This window comes from Mytilus californianus, unplaced genomic scaffold (genome assembly GCF_021869535.1).
Source record: "Mytilus californianus isolate M0D057914Y unplaced genomic scaffold, xbMytCali1.0.p SCAF_4, whole genome shotgun sequence".
Taxonomy (NCBI): Eukaryota; Metazoa; Mollusca; class Bivalvia; order Mytilida; family Mytilidae; genus Mytilus; species Mytilus californianus.
The window spans coordinates 99,923,535-99,938,306 of record NW_026262690.1 but is presented as its reverse complement, the minus strand read 5'-3'; the positions used below and the strand labels follow the sequence as shown (position 1 = coordinate 99,938,306).

Genomic DNA, 14,772 nt, shown 5'->3' with positions numbered 1-14,772 from the left:
GAATAAGTGAAAATAAATCAAAATTTTATAGAAAATTTACTTAAAATAAATAAAACAAAAATAAAGAATAAAGGAGAATTGATTCCCCAATAGCCCGACTGTGGTCAACTTTTGGGAATTCACAACTTCTTCATACATTTACGTCTTTTAAGTTGAGTCTGCAAGCAATCTTCTTCTGAGAAGGGCAACTTGTTTTAATAGGACTGCAAAATTTTTGCGTTCCTATTATGTAACGGCAAAACGGACCCACATCATTGTTCTGTATCCATGGTAACGGCAGCCATTTTGAAAATTACAAAGTCAGATGGCACATCTACACATGCCATGCTCTAAATTTTCCAGACACTTAGAGTATTTTGGATCATTTTAAAATATTTGACATTTTTGCAGTTTCCATGTCAACAGAGGCCATTTTGGAAATTCCAGAGTCAAAAGTCTCATCTATACTTGCCTGTTAACAATCATATTAAGTTGCATTAAGTTTGGAGCATTTTGAAATTTTTGACATTTTTGCAGTTTCCATGGCAACTGTGGCCATTTTGGAAATTCCAAAGTCAAAAGTCTCATCTATACTTGCCAGTTAACAATCGTAAGAAGTTTCATTAAGTTTTGAGCATTTTGAAATTTTTGAAATTTTTGCTGGTTTCCATGGTAACAGAGACCATTCCCAAAATTTTAATGACAGATTCCACATTGGTACATGGGAGGGAATATGCCATTAAAGTTTCAACATTCCAGCAGCGCCTGCATACGGAGTATTAATCTCCCAATTGATAAGATATTCCCGGGCTTGTATTTCCTATCATGATTTCCTTGATAGAGGTTTGCTGCTCACAAGGAAGCTATTAAACCAAGAGTTCCAAATGGTGAAGTTGAAATCACCCCTTCGTAAATTTTACGGACGCCATCACGAGTTGGTTGACCGTTATGGAATAACCATTTCACAGATGATATCGGATATGTTCCTTATGTCGTAACTACAATACCCTTCCCTTTTCGCGAATGTGACCTACCAAATTAGACTATTTACCGGATTTGTAATAACATAAGCAACACAACGGGTGCCACATGTGGAGAAAGATCTGCTTACCCTTCCGGAGGACCTGAGATCACCCCCAGGTTTTGGTGGGGTTCGTGTTGCCTAGTCTTTAGTTTTCTATGTTGTGTCATCTGTACTATTATTTGTCTGTTTGTCTTTTTATTTTTGGCCATGGCGTTGTCAGTTTGTTTTCGATCTATGAGTTTGACTGTCCCTCTGGTATCTTTCGTCCCTCTTCAATGGATTTGACCTACCATTTTAAGAGAGGAAATGCTACTTTAAGGTTTTTGGAGCATTTTGACTTTTTTTGCATTGTTTCCATGGTAACAGCAGCCATTTTTGAAATTTCAACTCCAAATTCCACATCTACAAATGCCAGTCAACATTACTGTGAAGTTTCATCAAGTTTGGAGCATTTTGAAATTTTTGAAATTTTGGTGTAGTTTCCATGGCAACATGGTAGTTCCAATGATTGTCAAAATCATCCAAAACCTGTATATAGTGGACAACTACATTGTGTCAAAATTTAATGATTTTAAGTTTAAGCATTCTCAAATAATTCACCAAACTCCAAAATTTTATTTTTTCACCTTTTTTCGGTTTCCATGGTGATGACAGCTATTTTTATGCCCCCGCCTTAGCGGTGGGGGCATTAAGTTTTTGTCCGTCTGTACATATGTATGTACGTCCCAAAATTGGTTTCCGTTCTCTAACTTGAGTTTGCCTCAACCAAATGTTATGAAACTTATACACAATGCTTATTACCACAAAACACAGATCAAGTTTGAATTTTGGTGGCGTCACTTTAACCGTTCTAGAGTTATGCCCCTTTATAAATGGAAAAATTGTAGATTGGTTCCTATGGCTCTTAGAAAACTCCTGGACAAAATTAGGTGGAAGAAAAATAATAATAATAATAATAGGGAAAAAGAAACAGAGGAAAAGCAATATGTCACCCGACATTGGGTAACATGATAATAATAAGAAACGGAACAAAAACATAAAGTCGCCAAAGAGGAGTCAGTTTTGGTGACTTCATAAGAAACGGAAAAAAAACAATAAGTCTCCAAAACTCCGTTTTGGCCACTTAATAAATCAATAAGCAGTTAAAGAGGTACACGTAGTAAAAAATAAAGATAAACAAAATATAATACTATGGCTCATAAATTTGGGTAATAACTTAGTTTTTGTTAAAAAATCAAAAATTTTGAGAAATGTCTTTTGTAAATACAAAACTCCAAAATAAAGGTAGTAGGCCAATGAAATTTTGAACAGTTGTGCATAATATGTAGATGTGCATATGATATTTTGGTGAAAATCACCTCATTAATTTTAGGTAAAATCTTCTTTTTTGTTAGAAATTTCTTCTTGTGATAAGATTTCATCAAAAACTGATATATATATATATATAGGTGTATTAAGTTGTTTCAAAGTGATTGTCCAAATAAAAAAAAAATGGTAAAAATTACTTTTTGTTTTAAAAAAATCAAATTTTGAGAAGAATCTTCTTGTGGTAGGATGTCATCAAAAATTGATATACAATATAGGCATAATATGCATTTCAAATTGTTTCCTCAAGTCAGAATTGTGTTAAAAACTTAGTTTTTTGTCTCGCCTGTGACGAAAGTTGCGGAAAGCGACATAGGGATTGCTTTTCCAGTGACAATGACAATGTCATCGTAGTTGGCGTCAACAATTGTTAAGTTTTCTGTTTAATTTAGTTTGATAGGATTACTTGTGATAGATCATTGATATTTAATATAAAGTTGCATTATTATTAGTTTGACGACTATTTTGTGGCCCTGCCCCCTAGGTTATGGTTCAGCAACTTTGAATTAATTAGCAATTTTTAATGTTAAGTTTTCTGCTTAAGTAAGTTTGATAGGAACTACTTATGATTGACCAATGATATTTTCTATAAAGTTACATCACTATCAGTACATATCAATTTGACGACTATATCAGCTCCCTGCCCCTGTAGGTCATGGTCAAGTGACTTTCAATTAATTACCAATTTTCAATGTTTTATATATATTAATTCTGCTTAATTTAGTTTGATAGGAACTACTTAGAATAGACATCAATATTTTCTATAGAGTTACATTACTGTCTGTACATCTTAGTTTGTTGAACATTTCGAGGCCTTGCCCACTAGTTCATGGTCCTGCCACTTTGAATTAATTAGCAATGTTGCTGTCCATTAGATTGTCTTTTTCTGAATTTTTATCCGACAGTCAAGACATATCTCCTGTCAACAGATTATGTTAAAAAAAAGAGGTAAATCCTGAGAATCGTATTTTTTGCTAGGATGTAAATGAAAATGATATTATTTGATATTACAAAACATTATCGGTGTCAAAATTATCGGTTGCCCACCATTTACTGAAATGCCCACCAAAATACATGTCATAGTACTTGGATTTTAACAAAACATATGTAAGTTGAGAACACATCATGAATTAATTGCTGGTGTTTAATTTATGAAAATTGGCAACCTATGAACATTTGCTTTGTATGCATCAGTCTCTTTGCCTCACATAAAAAATATGCAAGGGGGTCCTTGCTAACATGTTACTTTATTCTAGTTAAATTCATTCTTGATAATGCATTCGTTTGCTATGAAAATTATGAATTTGATTTTCTAGCAATTTCAGTTTGTATATCAGATTTTCTTGTTTTTATAGAATACTTCAAGATCATACAGATTCAAGTGGCATGCACAGTCAGGCTTTAGACTCTCTGAAACAGAAACTTGCTGAAGTAGAAGATTCATTGAAAACAGAACAGCAGTCATACAAGCAAGCACAGGTTACAATTCAATAGTTGGCATCAATTTCTATAAAAAATTTGATACAACGATAGATAATTCCTAATTTCAATCAATTTGAATATGAAAGTCTGTCAAGATTGGACATGTTCAACACCCTTTTGTCAGAAAATGATTTATGGGTTATCAGTTACTAAATCCTGATTGTAATGCTAATAGAAATTTGACTATTAGAATACTAAAACCTTTTTCTGTAATATTATTAGGTATGAGGGGGCCATACATAATGTTTAGGGAGCATAGGTTGGCTTTGCAATATTTCTATTTGTTTACTATGGAATAAGCATGCATCCAAATGAATTATTTCAGAATTTATAATCAACATGAAACTTCTCGTCTATATTTCTCAGAATCGAAAGTAGTATGATCCATTCCTGAAGAATTTGTATTTTTGTCGCAGAAAGCTCGTCATAGGGATAGTGATCCTGCAGCGGTGGAGGCGGCATTAGCTAACTTCTTAAAAGCTTTATATTTTAGAAGCTAGAAGACCTGGATGCTTCATACTTTGTATATAGATGCCTTATGTTACGAAGTTTCCGTCTGTCATATGTCCATTGTCCTTGACCTCATTTTCATGGTTCGATGACTACTTGAAAAAAAAGTCAATATTTTTTGTAATGTTAATTTCTCTCATAGTATGAGTACCGGTATTTAGTATGTGCGTACCTTGCAAGGTCCTCATGCCCGTCAGACAATTTTCATTTGACCTTGACCTCATTTCATGGATCAGTGAACAAGGTTAAGTTTGTTTCTTAGATACTATAAGCAATAAGTCAACTATATTTAATGCATAAATTGATTGTAAGGTGTACATGTCTGTCTGGCATGGTTCATCTGACCTTGACCTCATTTTCATGGTTCATTGGTCAATGTTAAGTTTTCTTGGTTAAGACTGTTTCTTAGAAACTATAAGCAATAGGTCAACTATGTTTGGTTTATTGAATGATTGTAAGGTGTACATGTATTTCTCGTTTTGTTTATCTGACCTTGACCTCATTTTCTTGGATCATGTTAAGTTTATGTGTTACTTGTAGTAAAGCTTTATGTTTAGGACTATCAACATAAAATCAATGGTTAGTAAAGAAGGCGAGACATTTCAGCGTGTGCACTCTTGTTAAGACTTTGATCATTTTAAGCTTTATTTATGACACCTTATGCAATTTATAGTAAAAGTAACTTTTCAACATCCATCTTATTAATTACCCAGACCATATAAGTATATATGCAGTATGCGAGACAGGGATTGTTATCCGGCGGCGGCAGCAGTGATGTAAACTTTTTGTATAAAGCTATATATTTCAGAAGGTAGAAGACCTGGATGCTTCATACCTTGTATGCAGATATCTTATAATTATGAAGTTTCTGTCTGTTCTATGCCCATTGTCCTTGACCTCATTTTCATGGTTCAGCGACTGCTTGAAATTTTTTGTTAGTTTTTTTTGTCATGTGAATTTCTCACTTATTATGAGTAATAGGATAACAATATTTGGTATATGGGTTCCTTGCAATGTCTACATGTCTGTCAGACAGGGTTCACCTGACCTCGACCTCATTTCATGGATCAGGGATCAAGGTTAAAGTTACGTGATTAGGTCCATTTCTCAGATACTATAAGCAGTAGGTCAACTATATGCGGTGTATGGAATGATTGTAAGGGGTACATGTCTGTCTGGCAGGTATCATCTGACCTTGACCTTGTTTTCATGGTTCATTGGTCAATGTTAATTTTTTGTTTGGTCTCTTTTTCAAATACTTATAACAATAGGTCAGATATGTTTGGTATATGGAATAATTGTAAGGTGTACATGTCTGTCTGGCAGGTATCATCTGACCTTGACCCCATTTTCATGGTTCATTGGTCAATGTTAAGTTGTTGTGTTTGGGTCTCTTTTCAATTACCATAACCAATAGGTCAACTTTATTTGTTGTATGGAATAATTGTAAGGTGTACATGTCTGTTTGACAGAATTTATTTGACATTTACCTTTTTGTCATGGACCTTTAAAAATGTCAAGTTTATGAGAAACTTGTAGTAATAACCTTTATCTTGAAGTCTTTCAACATAAATTTAATGGTCAGTAAAGCAGGTGAGACATTTCAGTGTGTGCACTCTTGTTTTCCCCCGCTCGAAGAATTGCGGGGAACATAGAAATACCAGGCGTCTGTCCGTCTGTCTGTCCATCTGTCTGGCTTTGTTAGCGCTCTCATGAGTACAATTCTTGCCCGATTTTTATAAAACTTAAAGTCTCCTACAAGTTCGAAAATCAGTGCCAATCAACTATTTTTAAATGTTTGCAGTCGTATATTGGTATGACGTTGGCGTCGTCGTTGTCGTCTGAAGACACATTGGTTTTTCGCACAATAACTTTAGTTTAAGTGAATGGATCTCTATGAAATTTTACCATAAGGTTCAATACCACAAAAGGAAGGTTGGGATTGATTTTGGGGGTTATGGTACCAACACTTAAGGAAATAGGGGCCAAAAAGGGGCCAAAAATAAGCATTTTTCTAGTTTCCAGACAATAACTTGTGGAATGGTGTATGGATTTCTCTGAAATTATACCATCAGTTTCCATACCACAAAGGGATGATTAGGATTTGCTTTGGGGGGTTATGGCTCAAACCATTTAGGAATTAGGGGCAAACAAGGGGGAAAAACAAGGGTGTCCTGGTTAATTGACAAATACTTTAGTACAAAACATAATTTAAAGCAGTGTAAGGGAGGTAATTCAAATACATTATTTGAATTACCTCCCTTACACTGCTTTTAAATTATGTATAAAGTAATGGTTAATGGACAATTAAGACAATTTAAAAGCAGTGTAAGGTAGGTAATCCAAATACAACGTTTTGATTACCTCCCTTACACTGCTTTCAAATTACAGTTAACTCTCGTTGTCTCGAACTCGGTTGACTTGAAATTTCGGATGAGTCGAAGTTTTCTCGTGGTCCCGGACTTTTTTCCATATATATATATGTATTTCGACTCCTGATGAGTCGAAATTGAATGAGTCGAAATTTCGGTTGACTCGAACTAAATTTACGGTCCAAAGGTTAACAAAAGCATTCATTACTTATCTCGAACTAATACACATGTGTCAAAACATGACCTCGGGGATTTAAATGGATTGAAGAGTTAACCTGACAATACACGTGTAATTAAATTTCCAGTCACTGACCACTGTATTGATTATTGACATTCTTTTTCCACGAATGTTTACCTAAGATTATCTTTGATCAACATGATGAATAATTCGTGATACATTGTTATAGTTAATGAAAAATTGTTTAAAATGTTTTAAAAACAATTAACCGTAAACATACACTAATGAGCTTGGTTGTGTATAAAGTAGGGATTAAGACTTCCGTTGGTGATCAACTCAAAACTACTCAATCGGCGTCTTTAATCTTTTTGTATTTCCTCTTGCAGAAAAAGATTGAAATAAAAGAAAATGAAAAGAAATTTAAATTTTCTAAAATCTCTTGTATACGAGAATGAAGAATTTTGTCAACTTTAAATAACGCTCAGATCGATTGGAAATTATTCTCTCGGCTAAAAACCACAGGAACAAATTGTAACTGTAAAAAAAAATAAATAAGAGAAGAATACATAAAATGTTATTATAATAATAAAAGACCATAACATACAGATACATCGATCTTAGACCAGAATATCGATCCCCTACCCATATTCATCCGGATTTATTTTAGCTTTACCAAGCTAAGTAAGAGTTGTGTCCCTTGGTCTGTCAAACTTCCGGTTTTCGTTTGAGTCGAACTACGGGTATCTCGAAATATTTCTCTGTTCCGGCTGACTTCGAGATAACGAGAGTCGATTGTATGTTTAAAGAAATGCATATGGAAGACCAGTAAAAATATCTGCAAATGTTGCATTTTTTTTTTTTTACAAAAAAATCCATATGAAAGATTTGACACCATATTTTAAATTCTATTATAAAATAGATTAAGTTCGCACTATGGTAAATTTAAATGGGTAATTATGGTTGCAAACTCCATTGGAAATTTGAATTGAGATTATGACCATATCTTAGGTCCGAGTACACAGTTATCGTCCTTTGATTTTCGTTGTCCACGAATAAAGTCCCTAGTGTGGACAGTGTGTTGCTTGCCAATTTTTTTAGTACCCCTTCCAAATGTATCCCTTCATGTTTTATGCCTCAAATAGCAAGTAGGGGGATGAAATTACACTGTAAAAAAATTTGGGTCATGAATTGTAAAGTAAAGTAGTGATTTGGTCCAGCTGAAAAAGGTTAAAAATTAGCACTTCGGAAGCTGTCAAAAGATTTCAAGACCCCCTTAACATAGAATTGTCCATATTTTGAGTTAGAGCCGATGAAGTTTTCTATAATTTTGATATAATTTGTCCCAAAAGTAGTACAACACACTGTAAAAATATTATTGAGAAAGCGCAGGTGGGATTTTTTTTATTTTCATTTATTGTCTAAAAGAAATGCACTACGAAATAACTGTGTACTCAGACCTAAGAGGCGAAATCAGTAAATATAGAATCTGTACTTTGGCAACTTCCCTGAATGATATAATGGTGTCAATTTGTCAGATAGCATGAAACTAAAGGATTTAAACTTTTATTTGATAGAAATTCTGCAAAAATTACCCATTTTGGCATTATATGGTCAAAATAAGCATTTCAAAGCTTTTTCAATTTTGATGCATAAGTGGCATTCTGACTTTCTATGTGACAGGTTTTCCTGTGTCAATATTTGTGTTTCTATGCTTTAACCCAGTTGTATTACTCATTTGTGAACTCTGAATCTACAGAAAATAAGATTATCTCAGACAATATGTGCAAAATGTGTTGTATAAATGACCCTCGTGTAAAACGGCCTGTTTGGATCAAGTTAAATGTGAGGACCTAGGTAAATAAAAGTTGAAGTCCATAATAAAGATTTCACTAAATTTGTATTAAAAGCACTTCACAATGTCTTTTGTACCTGTTTCGTTTCACATAGTATCTTTCTTTTCTTATGTTGAATAGCAAGTGGTTCAAATATAAGCCTGCTGAGGCTAAAATTGCATGCAAGTTTTTCACTAAAAAGTGAAAAATCTTTGTATCAGACCATACTGTCTGCAAAAAAAGTTGAATGCAAGAGTCCTTTTATGCTCAGATTTATTGTATCATGTAACCTGAGTATAGAAATTATAAAAAAGACACAAATTTTTATTTCCTATAGCTTCAGTATGCATTTTTAAATGTAAATATGTGCTACGGCCTAAATTGACCCTAAATTATTTTCAGTCTTACTTGGCTTAAGACCCTTTTATACTAATATGGTATGCTATTTGTAATTTTTCTTTCCATTTAAAGTACATTTAATACATATGCAAGGATTATTTATAACCAAAAAACTCCACAAATTTAAAATTGCTGGAAAATAATACATCTTCATGTAAGGCCCCCCTTCATTGGAAAACCTCCATTTTTTGGCACAGGCTCATATAAATTTGACTTTTAAATAATTGTGATAAGTCTGATAAATCAAATGAGTATTCTATTGCTTTAAATACATAATATGTCATATATTAAGGCCTTTAAAATGTAATTTTTTGCAATATTTTAATTTTTATAGCCCCAAATGTTGATAGTTGAAATTTTTCAATTTAAACGTCATAATTTAACACGCGAAGTTGAATATAGAATTTATCATATTGTCTATAATATATATCCTATTGCCATGAAACTTTGTCAGCAGTCTCATAATTTATTAAGCTTTAGTCATACCAAGTTTTATTAAGATTGGCCAAATTTTTCTATCCTATTAGGTCCGAGTACACAGTTATCGTCCTTTGATTTTCGTTGTCCACGAATAAAGTCCCTAGTGTGGACAGTGTGTTGCTTGCCAATTTTTTTAGTACCCCTTCCAAATGTATTCCTTCATGTTTTATGCCTCAAATAGCAAGTAGGGGGATGAAATTACACTGTAAAAAAATTTGGGTCATGAATTGTAAAGTAAAGTAGTGATTTGGTCCAGCTGAAAAAGGTTAAAAATTAGCACTTCGGAAGCTGTCAAAAGATTTCAAGACCCCCTTAACATAGAATTGTCCATATTTTGAGTTAGAGCCGATGAAGTTTTCTATAATTTTGATATAATTTGTCCCAAAAGTAGTACAACACACTGTAAAAATATTATTGAGAAAGCGCAGGTGGGATTTTTTTTATTTTCATTTATTGTCTAAAAGAAATGCACTACGAAATAACTGTGTACTCGGACCTCTTGAGGGAAAGAATTTTTTTGGGGAAAAAAGGGGGGGGGGGGGGGGATAAAAAGAAATTGTGGGGGGTCAATTTTTTCTCATTTCAGATTTCAGAAATTAAAAAGAATTATTCTTCAAATATTATTTTTTTTTCAAATTTCAAATATTGAAAAATTTCAAGAAGTAATCTTTAATTGCACAGTATGGCGCATTAGATTTGTAAAATCTTTGATCACATTTATTTATTTGTTATGCCGAATCTAACAGTGTATTTAGATTTTTAATTTTGGGTCCAGTTTTCAAATTGGTCTACATTAAGGTCCAAAGGGTCCAAAATTAAACTTTGTTTTATTTTAGCAAAAATTGAATATATGAGGTTCTTTGATATGCTGAATCTAAACATGTATTTAGATTTTTGATTTTTGGCCCAGTTTTCAAGTTGGTCCAAATTGGGGTCCAAAATTAAACTTTGTTTGATTTCAACAAAAATTGAATATATGGGGTTCTTTGATATGCTGAATCTAACCATGTATTTAGATTTTTTATTTGTGGACCCCGTTATCAAATTGGTTCATATTGAGGTCAAAAGGGTCCAAAATTAAACTTTGTTTGATTTCATCTAAAATTGAATTATTGGGGTTCTTTGATATTCCAAATCTAACCGTGTATTTAGATTTTTAATTTTGGGTCCTGTTTTTTAAATTGGTCTACATTAAGGTCCAAAGGGTCCAATTAAACTTAGTTTGATTTTAACAAAAATTGAATTCTTGGTGTTCTTTGATATGCTGAATCTAAACATGTGTTTAGATTTTTGATTATGGGCCCAGTTTTCAAGTTGGTCCAAGATAGGGTCCAGTATTTAAACTTTGTTTGATTTCAACAAAAATTGAATATATGGGGTTCTTTGATATGCTGAATCTAAACATGTATTTAGATTTTTGATTATGGGCCCAGTTTTCAAGTTGGTCCAAATTGGGGTCCAAAATTAAACTTTGTTTGATTTCAACAAAAAATGAATATATGAGGTTCTTTGATATACTGAATCTAACCATGTATTTAGATTTTTTATTTGTGGGCCCCGCTATCAAATTGGTTCATATTGAGGTCAAAAGGGTCTAAAATTAAACTTTGTTTGATTTCATCAAAAATTGAATTATTGGGGTTCTTTGATATGCCAAATCAAACCGTGTTTTTAGATTTTTAATTTGGGTCCCATTTTTTAAAATTGGTCTTCATTGAGGTCCAAAGGGTCCAAAATTAAACTTAGTTTGATTTTAACAAAAATTGAATTCTTGGGGTTCTTTGATATGCTAAATCTAAACATGTGTTTAGATTTTTGATTATGGGCCCAGTTTTCAAGTTGGTCCAAGATAGGGTCCAGTATTTAAACTTTGTTTGATTTCAACAAAAATTGAATATATGGGGTTCTTTGATATGCTGAATCTAATCATGTATTTAGATTTTTGATTATGGGCCCAGTTTTCAAGTTGGTCCAAATTGGGGTCCAAAATTAAACTTTGTTTGATTTCAACAAAAATTGAATATATGAGGTTCTTTGATATGCTGAATCTAACCGTGTATTTAGATTTTTTATTTGTGGGCCCCGCTATCAAATTGGTTGATATTGAGGTCAAAAGGGTCTAAAATTAAACTTTGTTTGATTTCATCAAAAATTGAATTATTGGGGTTCTTTGATATGCCAAATCTAACCGTGTTTTTAGATTTTTAATTTGGGTCCCATTTTTTAAAATTGGTCTTCATTGAGGTCCAAAGGGTCCAAAATTAAACTTTGTTTGATTTTAACAAAAATTGAATTCTTAGGGTTCTTTGATATGCTAAATCTAAACATGTGTTTATATTTTTGATTATGGGCCCAGTTTTCAAGTTGGTCCAAGTTGGGGTCCAAAATTAAACTTTTTTTGATTTCAACAAAAATTGAATATATGGGGTTCTTTGATATGCTGAATCTAACCATGAATTTAGATTTTTTATTTGTGGGCCCCGCTATCAAATTGGTTCATATTGAGGTCAAAAGGGTCCAAAATTAAACTTTGTTTGATTTCATCAAAAATTGAATTATTGGGGTTCTTTGATATTCCAAATCTAACCGTGTATTTAGATTTTTAATTTTAAGTCCCGTTTTTTAAATTGGTCTACATTAAGGTCCAAAGGGTCCAAAATTAAACTTAGTTTGATTTTAACAAAAATTGAATTCTTGGGGTTCTTTGATATGCTAAATCTAAACATGTGTTTAGATTTTTGATTATGGGCCCAGTTTTCAAGTTGGTCCAAGATAGGGTCCAGTATTTAAACTTTGTTTGATTTCAACAAAAATTGAATATATGGGGTTCTTTGATATGCTGAATCTAATCATGTATTTAGATTTTTGATTATGGGCCCAGTTTTCAAGTTGGTCCAAATTGGGGTCCAAAATTAAACTTTGTTTGATTTCAACAAAAATTGAATATATGAGGTTCTTTGATATGCTGAATCTAACCATGTATTTAGATTTTTTATTTGTGGGCCCCGCTATCAAATTGGTTCATATTGAGGTCAAAAGGGTCTAAAATTAAACTTTGTTTGATTTCATCAAAAATTGAATTATTGGGGTTCTTTGATATGCCAAATCTAACCGTGTTTTTAGATTTTTAATTTGGGTCCCATTTTTTAAAATTGGTCTTCATTGAGGTCCAAAGGGTCCAAAATTAAACTTTGTTTGATTTTAACAAAAATTGAATTCTTAGGGTTCTTTGATATGCTAAATCTAAACATGTGTTTATATTTTTGATTATGGGCCCAGTTTTCAAGTTGGTCCAAGTTGGGGTCCAAAATTAAACTTTTTTTGATTTCAACAAAAATTGAATATATGGGGTTCTTTGATATGCTGAATCTAACCATGAATTTAGATTTTTTATTTGTGGGCCCCGCTATCAAATTGGTTCATATTGAGGTCAAAAGGGTCCAAAATTAAACTTTGTTTGATTTCATCAAAAATTGAATTATTGGGGTTCTTTGATATTCCAAATCTAACCGTGTATTTAGATTTTTAATTTTAAGTCCCGTTTTTTAAATTGGTCTACATTAAGGTCCAAAGGGTCCAAAATTAAACTTAGTTTGATTTTAGCAAAAATTGAATTATTGGGGTTCTTTGATATGCTGAATCTAAACATGTGTTTAGATTTTTTATTATGGGCCCAGTTTTCAAGTTTGTCCAAGTTGGGGTCCAAAATTAAACTTTGTTTGATTTCAACAAAAATTGAAAATATGGGGTTCTTTGATATGCTGAATCTAACCATGTATTTTGATTTTGGACATTGGACCATAATAGGTAAATTAAAAAAATTCAAGTTCTTAAACCACATTCTTTCTGTGTCAGAAACCTATGCTGTGTCAAATATTTAATAACAATCCAAATTCAGAGCTGTATCAAGCTTGAATGTTGTGTCCATACTTGCCCCAACTGTTCAGGGTTCGACCTCTGCGGTCGTATCAAGCTGCGCCCCAGCGAAGCATTTTATTGTAACTTCCAGACATAACTTGTGTGTAAGTGTATGGATCTCTCTGACATTGTACCACAAGGTTCCATATCACAAAGGGAATGCTGGGATTGATTTTGGGGGTAATTGCCTCCAAATTTAAGGAATTAGGGGCCAAAAAGGGGCAAAAAACAAGCATTTTTCTAGTTTCAAGACAATAACTTGTGTGTAAGTGTATGGATCTCTCTGACATTGTATCACAAGGTTCCATATCACAAAGGGAATGCTGGGATTGATTTTGGGGGTAATTGCCTCCACATTTTAGGAATTAGGGGCCAAAAAGGGGCAAAAAACAAGCATTTTTCTAGTTTCATGACAATAACTTGTGTGTAAGTGTATGGATCTGTATGAAATTGTACTACAATGTTCCATATCACAAAGGGAAAGCTGGGTTTGAGTTTGGGGGTAATTGCCCAAAAAGTTAAGGAATAAGGGGCCAAAAATAAGCATTTTTCTAGTTTCCAGACAATAACTTGTGTTCAAGTGTATGGATCTCTCTGAAATTGTACTGCAAGGTAGTTTTTTGGGGGGGATATTTTTTTTCCTTTTTTTTTCTTTAAAATTTCCATTTTAAATTGGTTATTTCTGATTTATATATAAAAGCAAATAATAATGATATGGTTTGAATAGGTAAATTAAAAATTTTTAAGTTCTTAGACCACTTTCATTCTGTGTCAGAAACCTATGCTGTGTCAAATATTTAATTACAATCCAAATTCAGTGCTGTATCAAGCTTAAATGTTGTGTCCATACTTGCCCCAACTGTTCCGGGTTCGACCTCTGCTGTTGTATCAAGCTGCGCCCCAGCGGATCATTTTATTGGTTATTATTATACGACAGCAAAATTTTTTTTTGCATCGTATTATGGTATGATGTAGTCTTCGTCTGCGACGTTGTCTGCGTCTGTGTCGTAGTCCAAAGACAAATTTGGTTTCCGGACATTAACTTTAGTTCAAGTGAATGGATCTCTATGAAATTTACCAGAAGGTTCAATACCACAAAAGAAAGGTTGGGATAGATTTTGGTGGTTATGGTACCAACAGTTTAGGAATTAGGGGCCAAAAAGGGGCCAAAAACAAGCATTTTTCTAGTTTCATGACAATAACTTGTGTGTAAGTGTATGGATCTTTCTGAAA

General features: G+C 33.0%; 1 protein-coding gene across 2 annotated transcripts in view; it reads left to right on the top strand.

The window, feature by feature from the left end:
* LOC127698938 (golgin subfamily A member 5-like) overlaps positions 1-14,772 on the top strand; it is a 324,899-nt gene that overhangs the window by 134,165 nt on the left and 175,962 nt on the right. For both annotated transcript variants that reach the window (XM_052202700.1, XM_052202699.1), the window contains exon 5: positions 3,724-3,847. In XM_052202700.1, coding sequence (XP_052058660.1) covers positions 3,724-3,847 — 124 coding nt within the window. The remainder of the gene's footprint in view (positions 1-3,723; positions 3,848-14,772) is intronic.